The sequence below is a fragment of the Entelurus aequoreus genome, linkage group LG13 (genome assembly GCF_033978785.1).
Source record: "Entelurus aequoreus isolate RoL-2023_Sb linkage group LG13, RoL_Eaeq_v1.1, whole genome shotgun sequence".
NCBI lineage: Eukaryota > Metazoa > Chordata > Actinopteri > Syngnathiformes > Syngnathidae > Entelurus > Entelurus aequoreus.
In genome coordinates, this window is record NC_084743.1 from 17,448,738 (window position 1) to 17,466,654 (window position 17,917).

Consider the following 17,917-nt stretch of genomic DNA (forward strand, 5'->3'; position numbering starts at 1 on the left):
TTTAGTGGCATAGTATGAGATGGCTTGCGTAATTATGCATATGATTATGATAATGCTGTATAATAGACTGTATTTATGTTATTCACATGTGAATAATGCTGTATAATAGACTGTATTTATATTATTCACATGTGAATAATGCTGTATAATAGACTGTATTTATATTATTCACATGTGAATAATGCTGTATAATAGACTGTATTTATGTTATTCACATGTGAATAATGCTGTATAATAGACTGTATTTATATTATTCACATGTGAATAATGCTGTATAATAGACTGTATTCATGTTATTCACATGTGAATAATGCTGTATAATAGACTGTATTTATATTATTCACATGTGAATAATGCTGTATAATAGACTGTATTTATATTATTCACATGTGAATAATGCTGTATAATAGACTGTATTTATGTTATTCACATGTGAATAATGCTGTATAATAGACTGTATTCATGTTATTCACATGTGAATAATGCTGTATAATAGACTGTATTTATGTTATTCACATGTGAATAATGATGTATAATAGACTGTATTTATATTATTCACATGTGAATAATGCTGTATAATAGACTGTATTTATATTATTCACATGTGAATAATGCTGTATAATAGACTGTATTTATGTTATTCACATGTGAATAATGCTGTATAATAGACTGTATTTATATTATTCACATGTGAATAATGCTGTATAATAGACTGTATTTATATTATTCACATGTGAATAATGCTGTATAATAGACTGTATTTATGTTATTCACATGTGAATAATGCTGTATAATAGACTGTATTTATGTTATTCACATGTGAATAATACTGTATAATAGATTGTATTTATATTATTCACATGTGAATAATGCTGTATAATAGACTGTATTTATGTTATTCACATGTGAATAATGCTGTATAATAGACTGTATTTATGTTATTCACATGTGAATAATGCTGTATAATAGACTGTATTCATGTTATTCACATGTGAATAATACTGTATAATAGACTGTATTTATATTATTCACATGTGAATAATGCTTTATAATAGACTGTATTTATGTTATTCACATGTGAATAATGCTGTATAATAGACTGTATTTATGTTATTCACATGTGAATAATACTGTATAATAGACTGTATTTATGTTATTCACATGTGAATAATGCTGTATAATAGACTGTATTTATGTTATTCACATGTGAATAATACTGTATAATAGACTGTATTTATGTTATTCACATGTGAATAATGCTGTATAATAGACTGTATTTATATTATTCACATGTGAATAATGCTGTATAATAGACTGTATTTATGTTATTCAAATGTGAATAATGCTGTATAATAGACTGTATTCATGTTATTCACATGTGAATAATGCTGTATAATAGACTGTATTTATATTATTCACATGTGAATAATGCTGTATAATAGACTGTATTTATATTATTCACATGTGAATAATGCTGTATAATAGACTGTATTTATATTATTCACATGTGAATAATGCTGTATAATAGACTGTATTTATGTTATTCACATGTGAATAATGCTGTATAATAGACTGTATTCATGTTATTCACATGTGAATAATGCTGTATAATAGACTGTATTTATGTTATTCACATGTGAATAATGCTGTATAATAGACTGTATTTATACTATTCACATGTGAATAATGCTGTATAATAGACTGTATTTATATTATTCATATGTGAATAATGCTGTATAATAGACTGTATTTATGTTATTCACATGTGAATAATGCTGTATAATAGACTGTATTTATATTATTCATATGTGAATAATGCTGTATAATAGACTGTATTTATGTTATTCACATGTGAATAATGCTGTATAATAGACTGTATTTATATTATTCACATGTAAAAAATACCTAAGTGTTTATTGTCTATTGTGAGCGAACTGTGGTGCTGAATTTCCCCCAGGAATCAATAAAGTAATTTTTATTCAATTCTATTAGCCGCCTCGTACTTGCCATATTTTACGAGTTAGAATGCATTAAAAAAAAGAGAATGTGTGGGATCTGAATCGAGAATGTCATTGTGGCTTGTGCAGCCCTTTGAGACACTTGTGATTAAGAGCTATATAAATACACTTTGATTGATTGATTGATTGATTGATTGATTGATTGATTGATTGATTGATTGATTGATTGCAGGCAGACATTGCCTAAACTAGGGGTTTTCAAACTTTAAAAAAATCAAACCATGCCGAGGCCATTTTGATATTTTATTGTATTTTTTATTTTGTTTTAACCCTTAGGGCTCCCCTCAAGTTGGGTCCAGAGGATAGGGTCTCAGTCATAAAATAAAAAAATTAAAAATAGTCATATATTATTTTGTTTTGTTTTTTTAATTATTCAACACGACTGTAGATGAAATTCAGGTCTACAGTACGTGTCAATTGTTTGTTTTCTATGTTGTATGCGCTTATTTGTCAAAGATAATCCTGTCTTGAATGGCAAAAACCCACAATATGCATTATTTTCACCCCGAAAAAATTTCCAAGTGAAATATTTGATGTGAAGTATTTGGAGGTCAGTATTTCATAATAATGATTATTTTGATTCATTATTATTTTTAGAGAATTAAGGGTTTTTTTTTGTTTTTTTTTAAGTTGTTGTTGTTTTTTTAATCCCACTAAAATTCTTCCGATCCAAAAGTGCTCACTCATAAGTGTTGAAAATAAGTCTTTAGTTTTTTGTTCTTACTTTTCAACACTTTAGATAAACTTCAGATGTATCCGCCGATAAGATTTTATTATTAAAAAAAAAAAAAAAGTTGTTTGTCTTATGCCCTTTTTGTCAAAGAACCAATTTTTTTATATAGCAAACACACAAAATATGCAGTAGTGTAATATTTGATGTGAAGTAATTGGAAACTTGAATAGATACAACAATGATTTTGATTTCCGTATTTTCCGGACCATAGGGCGCACCGGGTTATAAGGCGCACTGCCGATGGAAAAACCGTCCGACTGGAACTCTCTAATAATTAAAGTTCCTTGGGTGGATAATGTAAACTCACTACACCGGTATGTTTTAGCGCTTTCATGGCGAGTTTACTGACAGATATAAGTAAGAACTTTACACTACTTTATATTAGAAATGGCAACAGCGGAGGATGAATGTCCCATAACAAGAAGATAGAGAAAAAGAAGACTTCGGTGTCAGCAAAGGCGAAGTCACACAATTTTTTAGGATTTATGCAGATCCCAAATACAGATCAGCAGGTACCCGAAGGTAAGAAAAGTTGCTTTTGCATAATATTGCGAAACAAAACACAAGATAATATGTTACCTTATACACACACACCATAATAATACTCGTATGTTTAATGCGCCGACAATCCATCAAGCGGTGCGGCTTCATAGCTTACCAAAGTCGTACTAAAACATTTTGATAGATTTTTAATGTTCTATATTTTCAATGGAACATATAAAATGTCGGTGCTGTTTACTTGGGTCATATTGCCATCATAGTGCAGTCTACACATACCTCTTATGTGTGACTGCCATCTACTGCTCACACTTATCATTACACCATGTACCAAATAAAATTGCTTCGAGGTCGGTAAGCAAAACCAGAATTATTCCATACATTAGGCGCACTGTCGAGTTTTGAGGGGGAAAAAATGATTTTAAGTGGATTTTAAATACGGTAATAATTTTTTTTGGAGCAATGACAGTTTTAAAAAAAAAAAAAAAATGTTTGCCTGCCAGCTTTGTGTTATTCGAGTCAACATTGCAACTTTTTCTCGTTACATTTGACCTGTTTGCTCTTTTATTCCACTTGTTTATGTTTCCCGCAAATAGTCGCACTTTGGACACCGCTGACCTAAACCTTTAAAAAGAGACGACTGGCAGATTGTCACCAGCACTTTTTTTTTTGCAACATTATTAACACATTTGCATGAACGTATCAAATCCTCGATTGGTTAGCGGTCTTTAAGTCCCACTAAAATCAGTGTGAAACAATATTGGCACTTTTTATTGACTACTATGACATCAAGAAAAACTTGTGTTGGAAACAGAGGTGGGTAGTAACGCGCTACATTTACTCCGTTACATCTACTTGAGTAACTTTTTGGGATAAATTGTACTTCTAAGTAAAGGCTAACTTGTTATTTTCCTTTGTAATCTCTGCCTATTGAGCCTATGGTGCTGTTAAGTTTTTGTGGCTCAATTTAATGTATTATTATTTAATATATATTATTGTTTTAGTTGCTTAAGAGATATTCCTGGCTCTGAATTTGCTCATTGCTATTTTTATGTTTTTGTGCATTATTTGTTGCCGTCATCATTAAACGAACAGGTTACTCATCAGTTACTCAGTACTTGAGTAGTTTTTTTCACAACAGACTTTTTACTTTTACTCAAGTAAATATTTGGATGACTACTCCTTACTTTTACTTGAGTAATAAATCTCCAAAGTAACAGTACTCTTACTTGAGTACAATTTATGGCTACTCTACCCACCTCTGGTTGGAAATATATGACAATTTGCAATTGACCAAAGGAACACAACTTCCCAAAGTTGAGGCAAAAAGAGCGAGAGGGGAGGTAAAAAAACAACAACAAAAAAACCAAGGAGACTGATGAGGTGGCGGTGAAATAAAATGTAATACCTCATAATGTGAGCTATGCGGGGGACTTGTCCGTGTACTTGCTCCCCGCTGGGCCTAGGACATCAACATCTATTAACAGGACCGGGCCGGATTACAACAACTGTGTGTGCGTGAGTGTGTGCTCCCATGTGTGGGAGTGGGAGAAATTCCTATCCCTATGAGTGGGCTAAAATGATTTCCCAGTTTTTCAGTGATATATGAAATCATTTGAAATAAAAAATGTTTAAAAAAGGTAAACTAACAATTGAAGTTATGGCCAAAAATAGAGCAAAACAATAACCTGAAAGGAGGCAAAAAAATTGAAACTTGTACTTACGGTATTTTCCGGACTATGGAGCACACCGGGATATAAGCCGCACCCATAAAATTCTGGGAAAAAAAGGTTTTCTATATATTAGCCACAGATATATACGTTGTGAAATAAGTTATTTACACAGAAAGATTTTATAAATGTTTATTTACATACCTTAACTGTTTCCAAGGCAGTAAAACGGCTGATCATACAAAACAGAAGTCATCGTCATGGACCCACTAGCTGCGGAAGCTAGCTCTCCAATCAGCTAAACAGACTCAATAATTCCATGGTGACATTTTGGTGAATTTGAAACAATACAAAAAGAATGCCATTGTAAGTTAATAATACTAACACAAACTCTTGTACACGTGGTAACATATTACCATACCATACCAACTTTATTTATAAAGCCCTTTAAAAACAACCACGGTTGAAGAACAAAGGGCTGTACACTACAAAGATATAGAGGCAAAGGACAGACTAAAAAATAACATTTAAAACAGAAGTAAAATACACATTGAAAAAGCAAATACAAATTACCCTAAGAACAATTTGTTAGATAAAAAGCAGTTAAAAAAGTAAAAAACAGTTTAAAGTCTCATGCTGGGTTAAAAGCCAGTGAATAAAAATGGGTTATGTTAGCTTATGCTAACAATGCTAGCTTTATTACTATATGATAGCATGTACAAATATGCATGAAAACACTCCTACTGACATCACACATGGGACGGTTTAGTACGTAAGAATAGTTTTAGTTATATTGTAAAAATTACAAACGTAGCTTAGAGTGACAAAGAATCCATATGAATAGAAAATCTATAGACGATTAGAAGACAGGACGGCACTTGTACTTCCGGTTCAAAGCTTTAAACGGAAGGAAATACTGTAGACGTTCACCCCGCAGCACCTGCTGTGAGCGAAGTCGTCCAAAAGATGGCATCGCAGCACAAACAATAACACACCTTGTCAGTGTTTATTGAAAACAATTTGCATTATGGCCGTCAACGAAGAAAAATCCATAAAAATCCGAAATTTACAGTGCTTAAAGTATGTCTAATAAGCTACAGTTACTGTACATACATTGTGAAATAAGTTATTTACACAGAAAGATTTTGTAAATGTTTATTTACATACCTTAACTGTTTCCAAACGGGGTCTGTAACAAGGCAGTAAAACGGCTGATCAAACAAAACATAAGTCATCGTCATCGACCCGCTAGCTACGGAAGCTAGCTCTCCAATCAGCTAAACAGACTCAATAACTCCACGGTCACGTTTTGGTGAATTTACTGAGAAATTTGTAAAATTTAAACAATACACAAAGAATACCATTGTAAGTTAATAATACTAACACAGACGCTCGTAAACGTGTTAGCATATTAGCTAATGCTAACAACGCTAGCTTGATTGCATTACGTCAGCACGTACAAATATGCACGAAAACACTCCTACAGACATCAGACATGGGACGGTTTAGTAACTATGGATAGTTTTAGTTATATTGTAAAACTTACAAACGTTGCTCGGAGTGATGAATGAAAAATCTTAGAGTAGGATCGCTATGGACGGCACTTCCGGTTGCAAGCTCTAAAAAGAAGGGCATGGCAGCACCTGCAGTGAGCGAACTCGTCCAAAAGATGGCGCCGTAGCACAAAAAATAGCCCACATTGTCAGTGTTTATTGAAAACAATTTGCGTTGTGGCCGTCAGCGAAGAAAAATCCATAAATAAAGCCGCACCGTTCAAAGTGTAGGAAAAAAAATTGCGGTTTATTGTCCGAAATTTACGATGCTTAAAATATGTCTAAGAAGCCACAGAAATATACGATGTGAAATGAGTTATTTACACAGAAAGATTTTGTAAATGTTTATTTACATACCTTAACTGTTTCCAAACGGTGTCTGTAACAAGGCAGTAAAACGGCCGATCAAACAAAACAAAAGTCATCGTCATGGACCCACTAGCTGCGGAAGCTAACTCTCCAATCACCTAAACTGACTCAATAACTCCACGGTCACGTTTTGGTGAATTTACTGAGAAATTTGTAAAATTTAAACAATACATAAAGAATACCATTGTAAGTTAATAATACTAACACAGAGGCTCATAAACGTGTTAGCATATTAGCTAATGCTAACAATATGCATGAAAACACTCTTACAGACATCACGCATGGGACGGTTTAGTAAGAGTTGTTTTAGTTATATTGTAAAACTTACAAACGTCGCTTGGAGCGATGAATGAAAAATCACACACACACACACACACAGACCTCTCAGCCAGATTTATCTGAGGGCTTCGTAAATGTTTTGAAAAACTTACGAAAAACTTTTGAACTCGTCCAAAAGATGGCGCCGTAGCAAACAATCAAACAATAACAAACATTTTTTGCTGTTTGTTGTTTTCAAACTATTTGCATTATGGGCCTCAGCAAATAAATAAATAACCCACAGGATTTAAAGCGTAGGACAAAAGCAGCGGCTCGTATTCCGGAATTTACGGTAATCGGAATAAAACATTGAGATCGATGTATAAGAGACTGTATTTATGTTATTCACATGTGAATAATACTGTATAATAGACTGTATTTATGTTATTCACATGTGACTAATGCTGTATAATAGACTGTATTTATATTATTCACATGTGAATAATGCTGTATAATAGACTGTATTTATATTATTCACATGTGAATAATGCTGTATAATAGACTGTATTTATATTACTCACATGTGAATAATGCTGTATAATAGACTGTATTTATATTACTCACATGTGAATAATGCTGTATAATAGACTGTATTTATATTACTCACATGTGAATAATGCTGTATAATAGACTGTATTTATATTATTCACATGTGAATAATGCTGTATGATAGACTGTATTTATATTATTCACATGTGAATAATGCTGTATGATAGACTGTATGTATATTATTCACATGTGAATAATTCTGTATAATAGACTGTATTTATATTATTCACATGTGAATAATGCTGTATAATAGACTGTATTTATATTATTCACATGTGAATAATGCTGTATAATTGACTGTATTTATGTTATTCAGATGTGAATAATGCTGTATAATAGACTGTATTTATGTTATTCACATGTGAATAATGCTGTATAATAGACTGTATTTATATTACTCACATGTGAATAATGCTGTATAATAGACTGTATTTATATTATTCACATGTGAATAATGCTGTATAATAGACTGTATTTATATTACTCGCATGTGAATAATGCTGTATAATAGACTGTATTTATATTATTCACATGTGAATAATGCTGTATAATTGACTGTATTTATGTTATTCAGATGTGAATAATGCTGTATAATAGACTGTATTTATGTTATTCACATGTGAATAATGCTGTATAATAGACTGTATTTATATTACTCGCATGTGAATAATGCTGTATAATAGACTGTATTTATATTATTCACATGTGAATAATGCTGTATAATAGACTGTATTTAAGTTATTCACATGTGAATAATGCTGTATAATAGACTGTATTTATGTTATTCACATGTGAATAATGCTGTATAATAGACTGTATTTATGTTATTCACATGGGAATAATTCTGTATAATAGACTGTATTTATGTTATTCACATGTGAATAATGCTGTATAATAGACTGTATTTATATTATTTAGAATATATGTCTGATATAATAATGTCTCAGAAAAACGGCTGGAACGAGCCAATAAAAAAAAAATTAAAAAAGCAAAAGTACACACCCTCATTCCTTCCGACCCTGGCTTCTCGGTGCCCCAGAGGGCCCGTGTGATGTCATCATCTGTCCGTCACATCCAATCAACTCTGAGAATTTCGGTGCAAAATTGCACAACCCTCGTTGAAAAAGTCCCCATGTCGTTTGGAAGACGTTTTAGTGAGCACACCACTTGTTCGATGATAAGTTGCTGTTGTCCTAATCTATCATTTGTCACCTCCCTCTCTCCAGACGAGGTCCATTGGATCCAGCTGAGTACACCATGCATCCCTGGTCAGGTCATTATCTGGGGTCCCCACAAGGTTACCAGCAGGCCCCGTCCTACCCTAACCCCAACTCTCAGTCCCCTCCGTCCTTCCCCAGCTACCCCCCCGGCCAGCCGCATTCACGGCCAGGGGACCCTCGGGGAGTTGACTCCGGTTTTTACCCCCACCCGAGGTAATTGAACGCAACACCCCCCCTCGACTCAGCTGTTCCCAATCCGTCGCACCGCCAACTGGCGTTTCTCAAAAACATGTCCGCACCGTCCTTGGAGTTCTTGTCTTGTGCCCCTTTAGCTCCCAGCAGAGAGGACCCTTGAGGCAGGATGTGCCCCCGTCACCTACCCCTCCTCTCCGGGGACTACGGTACGACACCATGACCCGCAGCGCTGCTGGGGGCGGAGCCTACAGGTACGTTTAGCCGCCAGGACCGGTGAAAGATTTGAAACTCTATTTTCTAGAACAGGAGGGCCCACAGACTGACAATTCAAAGGATACAGGGGCCTTTTTGGTAGTAAAACCAGTACAATACCGTATTTTCCGCACTATAAGGCGCACCTGAAAACCTCCAATTTTCTCAAAAGCTGACAGTGCGCCTTATAATCCGGTGCGCCTTATATATGGACCAATATTGCGCCACAACAGGTCTCGCAACAACGGGATGCATAACGTAACCCCAGCCTCTACTGTAGCGTCTATTCTATGCGCCTTATAATGCGGTGCGCCTTATATATGAACAAAGTTTTAAAACAGGCCATTCATTGAAGGTGCGCCTTATAATCCGGTGCGCCTTATATATGGACCAATATTGCGCCACAACAGGTCTCGCAACTACGGGATGCATAACGTAACCCCAGCCTCTACTGTAGCGTCTATTCTATGCGCCTTATAATGCGGTGCGCCTTATATATGAACAAAGTTTTAAAACAGGCCATTCATTGAAGGTGCGCCTTATAATCCGGTGCGCCTTATATATGGACCAATATTGCGCCACAACAGGTCTCGCAACTACGGGATGCATAACGTAACCCCAGCCTCTACTGTAGTGTCTACTCTATGCGCCTTATAATGCGGTGCGCCTTATATATGAACAAAGTTTTAAAACAGGCCATTCATTGAAGGTGCGCCTTATAATCTGGTGCGCCTTATATATGGCCCAATATTGCGCCACAACAGCTCTCGCAACTACGGGATGCATAACGTAACCCCAGCCTCTACTGTAGCGTCTATTCTATGCGCCTTATAATGCGGTGCGCCTTATATATGAACAAAGTTTTAAAACAGGCCATTCATTGAAGGTGCGCCTTATAATCTGGTGCGCCTTATATATGGACCAATATTGCGCCACAACAGGTCTCGCAACTACGGGATGCATAACGTAACCCCAGCCTCTACTGTAGCGTCTATCCTATGCGCCTTATAATGCGGTGCGCCTTATATATGAACAAAGTTTTAAAACAGGCCATTCATTGAAGGTGCGCCTTATAATCCGGTGCGCCTTATATATGGACCAATATTGCGCCACAACAGGTCTCGCAACTACGGGATGCATAACGTAACCCCAGCCTCTACTGTAGCGTCTATTCTATGCGCCTTATAATGCGGTGCGCCTTATATATGAACAAAGTTTTAAAACAGGCCATTCATTGAAGGTGCGCCTTATAATCCGGTGCGCCTTATATATGGGCCAATATTGCGCCACAACAGGTCTCGCAACTACGGGATGCATAACGTAACCCCAGCCTCTACTGTAGTGTCTATTCTATGCGCCTTATAATGCGGTGCGCCTTATATATGAACAAAGTTTTAAAACAGGCCATTCATTGAAGGTGCGCCTTATAATCTGGTGCGCCTTATATATGGCCCAATATTGCGCCACAACAGCTCTCGCAACTACGGGATGCATAACGTAACCCCAGCCTCTACTGTAGCGTCTATTCTATGCGCCTTATAATGCGGTGCGCCTTATATATGAACAAAGTTTTAAAACAGGCCATTCATTGAAGGTGCGCCTTATAATCTGGTGCGCCTTATATATGGACCAATATTGCGCCACAACAGGTCTCGCAACTACGGGATGCATAACGTAACCCCAGCCTCTACTGTAGCGTCTATTCTATGCGCCTTATAATGTGGTGCGCCTTATATATGAACAAAGTTTTAAAACAGGCCATTCATTGAAGGTGCGCCTTATAATCTGGTGCGCCTTATATATGAACCAATATTGCGCCACAACAGGTCTCGCAACTACGGGATGCATAACGTAACCCCAGCCTCTACTGTAGCGTCTATTCTATGCGCCTTATAATGCGGTGCGCCTTATATATGAACAAAGTTTTAAAACGGGCCATTCATTGAAGGTGCGCCTTATAATCTGGTGCGCCTTATATATGAATCAATATTGAGCCACAACAGCTCTCGCAACTACGGGATGCATAACGTAACCCCAGCCTCTACTGTAGCGTCTATTCTATGCGCCTTATAATGCAGCACGCCTTATATATGAACACAGTTTTAAAATAGGCCATTCATTGAAGGTGCGCCTTATATATGGACCAATATTGAGCCACAACAGCTCTCGCAACTACGGGATGCATAACGGAACCCCAGCCTCTACTGTAGCGTCTATTCTATGCGCCTTATAATGCGGTGCGCCTTATATATGAACACAGTTTTAAAATAGGCCATTCATTGAAGGGGCGCCTTATAATCCGGTGCGCCTTATAGTGCGGAAAATACGGTATATAGATTTTTTTTTAAAGAAGATGACATTTCGGTATACATTTCGTGGGAATGCTGAGGATCCAAAGCCAAACTGAAATGCTAACAGTTAGCGTGCTGGCCGCATAGCGCCAAGTAACAGAAATATTGGCAAAATGAGCTAATAAAAGCTAACATGCTAACAGTACCTACGCCAATAATTGCAGGCTTACTATTGGCAATAGTGAAATACCCCCAAAAAAATATGACACGGATGAGTATACATGTTAAAATATCTAAAAAAAAATAGAATGCTAAGATTAGCATGCTAAAATGCTAACCGTACAAAAGTATATTACTCCGGGGTGTGCAATTTCTGTAGAAATGTTGCGTGAATGCTCAAGATCCGAAGCCAAAATGAAATGATAACAGTTAGCACGCTGGCCAAAAAACGTCAGTAAACAGAAATAGTAGCAAAATTAGCTAAAAAAAAACAAAAAAACAGCTAGCACGCTAATGTTAGCATGCTAAAATACTAACCGTACCAAAGTATATTACTCTGGGGTGTGCAATTTCGGTAGAAATTTTGTGTGAATGCTCAAGATCCAAAGCAAAATTTAAATGCTAACAGTTAGCATGCTGGCCAGATAGCAACAAGTAACAGAAATATTGGCAAAATTAGCCAATAAAGGCTAGCATACTAACAGTGCCTATGCTAACAAGATAATAATTACAAGCTTACTATTGGAAATAGTGAAATACACAAAAATATGACACTGATGAGTACACCTGCTAAAATGTCTATTAAAAAAAATAGCATGCTAAAATGCTAACCATACCAAAGTATATAAATCTGGGGTGTGCAATTTTGGTAGAAATTTTGTGTGAATGCTCAAGATCCAAAGCCAAACTGAAATGCTAACAGTTAGCACGCTGGCCAAATAGCGTCATAAAACAGAAATAGTAGCAAAATTAGCTAAAAAATAAATAAATGATAAGCTAGCATGCTAACAGTATTTACGCTAACAAGCTAATAATTACAAGCTTACTACTGGCAATAGTGAAATACCCAAAAAGGTGACACTGGTGAGTATACCTGCTAAAATATATATTAAAAAAAAAACTAGCATGCTAAAATGCTAACCATACCATAGTATATAAAGCTGGGGTGTGCAATTTTTGTAGAAATGTTGTGTGAATGCTCAAGATCCAAAGCCAAAATTAAATGCTAACAGTTAGCATGCTTGCCAAAAAGCGTCATAAAACAGAAATAGTGGCAACATTTTCTGAAATAACAACATGTAATGATTCCCCACAGGCACCTTGTGGACGCCGGTCCTGACCAGTACGGCTACAACGGCGAGGGCGGGAGACACCAAACCAACCCCAGACAGAAGAATGCCATGACTGCAGCTGTGTGAAACCCCGCCCACAGGAAGTGATAACAATCGGTTACCATGACGATACGCTGAGAAAAAGAATCGAACGTGGTACTGGTGGAACTCAAATCAGCGTCGGTATCAAAGAGAGGTTCATTTGTGTCTTTAACTAAATTGTTTGTGTTTAAATTTTTTAACTGTTTTTTTTACATCAAATTATGATGACAATTTCATTGGAAAAACTGCAGGGTTTTAAAATTCAAAGTATAAAAATTCAGTGTCAAAAAAAAATTGTTGTATAAAAATTCAGTGTAAAATAAAAAAAATTGTGTATATAAATTTAGTGTAAAAAAATATTTGCTGCTTCAAAAAGCAAGACTCGAAATTTGGTGTATGAGAATTCGACGTAAATAAATTCAGTGTACAAAAATACTGTGTAAAAAAAATTCAGTGTATAAAAATTTGTTGGAAAAAAAAATCAGTGTAAAAAAATTAGTGCATCAAAATTCAGTGTATGAAAAATAATCAGGGTATAAGATTGAGTGTAAAAAAAAACAGTGTATAAAAATTTTGTGTAAAAAAATATCAGTGTATATCATTGAGTGTAATAAATATGTGATTGAGTGTAATAAAAACAGTGTATAAAAATTCAGTGTAAAAAAAATATTTGCTGCTTCAAAAAGCAAGACTCGAAATTTGGTGTATGAAAATTCGGTGTAAATAAATTCAGTGTATAAAAATACTGTGTAAAAAAATTCAGTCTATAAAAATTTGTTGTAAAAAAACATTCAGTGTAAAAAAATTAGTGCATCAAAATTCAGTGTATAAAAATTTGTAGTAAAAAAAAAATTCAGTGTAAAAAAAATTAGTGCATCAAAATTCAGTGTATGAAAAATAATCAGGGTATAAGATTGAGTGTAAAAAAAAATAGTGTATACAAATTTAGTGTAAAAAAATAATCAGGGTATAAGATTGAGTGTAAAAAAAACAGTGTATGAAAAATCAGTGCTAAAAAATTCAGTGTTGAAAAATTTGCTGCTTCAAAAAGCAAGACTCACTTCCGATAAATTAGGCCTTAAGCAATCGATCTTTTTTCATTAACAGCCAATTAGGTCAAGTTTGAAGTCATGTGACCTGTTTTTTTGCAAAAACGAGTCTTGCTTTTTGAAGCAGCACATTTTTCAACACTATATTTTTTCACACTGAATTTTTATACACTATTTTTTTTTTACACTTACATTTTTGTTACACTGAATTTTTACACACTTTTTTTTTTGACACTGACATTTTTTTGGACACTGAATTTTAAAACAGTGAATGTTTTTCCGAAGAAATTTTCAGCATATTTTAAAAATTTGAAAAAATATGTTACATAAATTTAGTGTCAAAAAATGCTCTCGTAGTAAAGACACAAGTGTAAAATAATTAGTGGGAAAAAAATCAGTGTAATAAAATTCAGTGTATAAAAAATTGTTGTAAAAAAATCAGTGTATAAAATTGAGTGTAAAAAAATTAATAAATTAAAATGCAGTGTTAAAAAAAATTCAGTGCTAAAAAATTTGCTGCTTCAAAAAGCAAGACTCACTTCCGGTAAATTAAGACTTAAGCAATGGATCCTTTTTCATCACCAGCCAATGAGGTGTCAAGTTTGAAGTCACATGACCTGTTTTAAAAAAAAAAAAAAAAGTGTCTTGCATTTTGAAGCAGCAAATTTTTCGACACTATTTTTTTACACTGAATTTTTCTACACCATTTTTTTTTGTTTACATTGAATTTTTCTACACAATTTTTTTTGGACACTGAAATTTTTTTGGACACTGAATTTTAAAACAGTGAATGTTTTTCCAAAGAAATTTTCAGCATAATTAAAAAATTTGAAAAAGTTATGTTACATAAATTCAGTGTCAAAAAATGCTCTCGTAGTAAAGACACAAGTGTAAAAAGAATCAGTGTAAAAAAAATAGTTGTAAAAAAATTCAGTGTATAAAAAATTCCGTAAAAAAATCAGTGTATAAAAATTTTGTGTAAAAAAAAAAAAAAAATCAGTGTATAAAATTGAGTGCAAAAAAATTGTATATGAAAATGCAGTGTTAAAAAAATTCAGTGCTGAAAAATGTGCTGCTTCCAAAAATTAAGACTTAAGCAATTGATATTTTTTCAGAACCAGCCAATAAGGTGTCAAGTTTGAAGTCACGTGACCTGTTTTTTTTTTTTTCAAAAATAAGAGTCTTGCTTTTTGAAGCAGAAAATTTTCGACACTGAATTTTTTTACACTGAATTTTTATACACATTTTTTTTTTGACACAAAAACATTTTTTACACTAATGTTTTATACACTACATTTTTTTGACACTGAATTTTTATACAATTACTTTTTGTGCACTGAATTTTAAAACAGTGAATGTTTTTCTAAATAAATGTTCAACAAAATTTGATGTAAAAAAGAATTCAGTTCACAAAATTCAGACGCAAAAATGTCAGTGTCAAAAAAAGCTCTCGTAGTAAAGACACAAGTGTAAAAAAAATGCAGTGTATAAAAATTTGTTGCAAAAAAATTCAATGCATAAAAATTTAGTGTAAAAAAAAAAATAGTGTATAAAATGCAGTGTTAAAAAAATTCAGTGCAATCGCGATCTTTTTTCAGAACCAGCCAATGAGGTGTCAAGTTTGAAGTCATGTGACCTGTTTTCAAAAAAAAAAAAAAAAAAAAAAAGAGTCTTGCTTTTTAAAGCAGCACATTTTTTCGACACTGTATTTTTTTTACACTGAATTTTTATTCACATTTTTTTTATAATGAATTTTTATACACTTAATTTTTTTGACACTGAAATTATTTTTGGACACATAATTTTTATACACTGAGTTTTTGTTCACTGAATTTTTAAACGGTGAATGTTTTTTCAAAGAAATGGTTTGCATAATTTGATGTACAAAAAATTCAGTTCACAAAATTCAGACTCAAAAATTTCAGTGTCAAAAAAAGCTCTCGTAGTAAAGACACAAGTGTAAAAAAATTCAGTGTGTAAAAATGTGTTGTAAAAAAACTCAGTGTAAAAAAATTAAATGCATAAAAATTTAGTGTAAAAAATAAATCAGTGTAAAAAAAATAGTGTATAAAATGCAGTGTTAAAAAAATTCAGTGCTGAAAAATCCGCTGCTTCAAAAAGCAAGACTCTCACTTCCGGTAAATTAAGACTTAAGCAATCGATCCTTTTTCAAAACCAGCCAATGAGGTGTCAAGTTTGAAGTCATGTGACCTGTTTAAAAAAAAAAACAAAAAAAAAAAAAGTCTTGCTTTTTAAAGCAGCACATTTTTCGACACTGTATTTTTTTTTACACTGAATTTTTAAACACTACATTTTTTTGACACTGAACATTTTTTAGACACATAATTTGTATACACTGAGTTTTTTTTCACTGTGAATGTTTTTCCAAAGAAATGTTTTGCATAATTTGATGTAAAAAAAAAAATAAAAAATTCCACAAAATTCAGACGCAAAAAATTCAGTTACGTAAATTCAGTGTCAAAAAAATGTGTTGGTAGTAAAGACACAAGTTAACCTCCACAGTCTGCTGGCTGAAGTTAGGCAACAAAGGCTAATGGTGGAATGAAATGATCAATATCGTGTTGTTAGAAGCCAGTTAGTTGCCTCCCTTGTCATTATGGCGTTCATGAAGCACACGTGCTCACTCAGGATGGAAACATCGGTCAGTTTGCTGGTTAGAACACCGCTTTTAGCAAAAAATGGTGCCTCGACCTTTCCTCATGCGCTGTCATCGGGATAACCGCTGGACTTTTTGAGTGAATGCTTAACTCACACCTCATAACATTTACAGTGGCTGGAATGTTGCCTCGTCCCTCACTTAAAGCCTGGGTGAAGATTGCACTACACACCTGATACAGTAAGTGATGATACAGAATTATCTGCTCACAGGTGCTCCCCGGTGGTTGTTTATGCACACTGCAGCTAGCCCTGGATAGTCCCACTCCTTAATGCACGGGTGTCCAACTTGGTATTGTGGAGGGCCACATGCCCTCAAGAGGGCCGCTTCGTAACAGTAAATAATATATGAATGATGTATAATTAATTATGCTTTGGGAACCACACGATTCGGTTCAATTCTTGGGGGTAACGATTCGATTCAGAATCAAAGGCTCGATTCAAAGCGATTCTCGTTTCAAAATCTACACTTTTTCAATAACATTGGGTGCCAGTTCTACGATATATACATTTTATATATATATATATGTATATATATATAAATATATATATATATATATATATGTACATATATATATACTATATGTATATATACTGTATGTATATGTAGGTATGAATATATATACATTTATATATATGTATAAATTAGGGCTGCAACAACTAATCGATTAAAATCGATTATAAAAATAGTTGGCGATTAATTTAGTCATCGATTCGTTGGATCTATGCTATGCGCATAGTTTTTTTTTAAACCTTTATTTATAAACTGCAACATTTACAAACAGCTGAGAAACAATAATCAAAATAAGTATGGTGCCACTATGCTTTTTTTTTCCCCAATAAAATACTGGAAAGGATAGAAATGTAGTTTGTCTCTTTTATCCGATTATTAATCGATTAATAATCGGCAGATTAATCGATTATCAAATTAGTTGTTAGTTGCAGCCCTAGTATATACATGCATGTATATATGTATGTATATATTTATGTGTATATATATGTATGTATATATTTATGTATGCATATTTACACACATACAGTATATGTATGTATATATATATAGATACATCTATATATATATATATATATATATATATATGTATATATATATATATATATATATATATATATATATATATATATATATATATAT

The 17,917-nt window shown here is 33.8% G+C and overlaps 1 protein-coding gene across 1 annotated transcript in view; it reads left to right on the top strand.

The window, feature by feature from the left end:
* LOC133663209 (partitioning defective 3 homolog B-like) overlaps positions 1 to 17,316 on the top strand; it is a 61,771-nt gene extending 44,455 nt beyond the window's left edge. Inside the window, exons 2-4 of the mRNA XM_062067504.1 lie at positions 8,935 to 9,141; positions 9,261 to 9,374; positions 12,982 to 17,316. Of these exons, the coding sequence (XP_061923488.1) occupies positions 8,935 to 9,141; positions 9,261 to 9,374; positions 12,982 to 13,084 (424 nt within the window). The 3' untranslated portion in view covers positions 13,085 to 17,316. The remainder of the gene's footprint in view (positions 1 to 8,934; positions 9,142 to 9,260; positions 9,375 to 12,981) is intronic.
* The last annotated feature ends 601 nt before the right edge of the window (positions 17,317 to 17,917 follow it).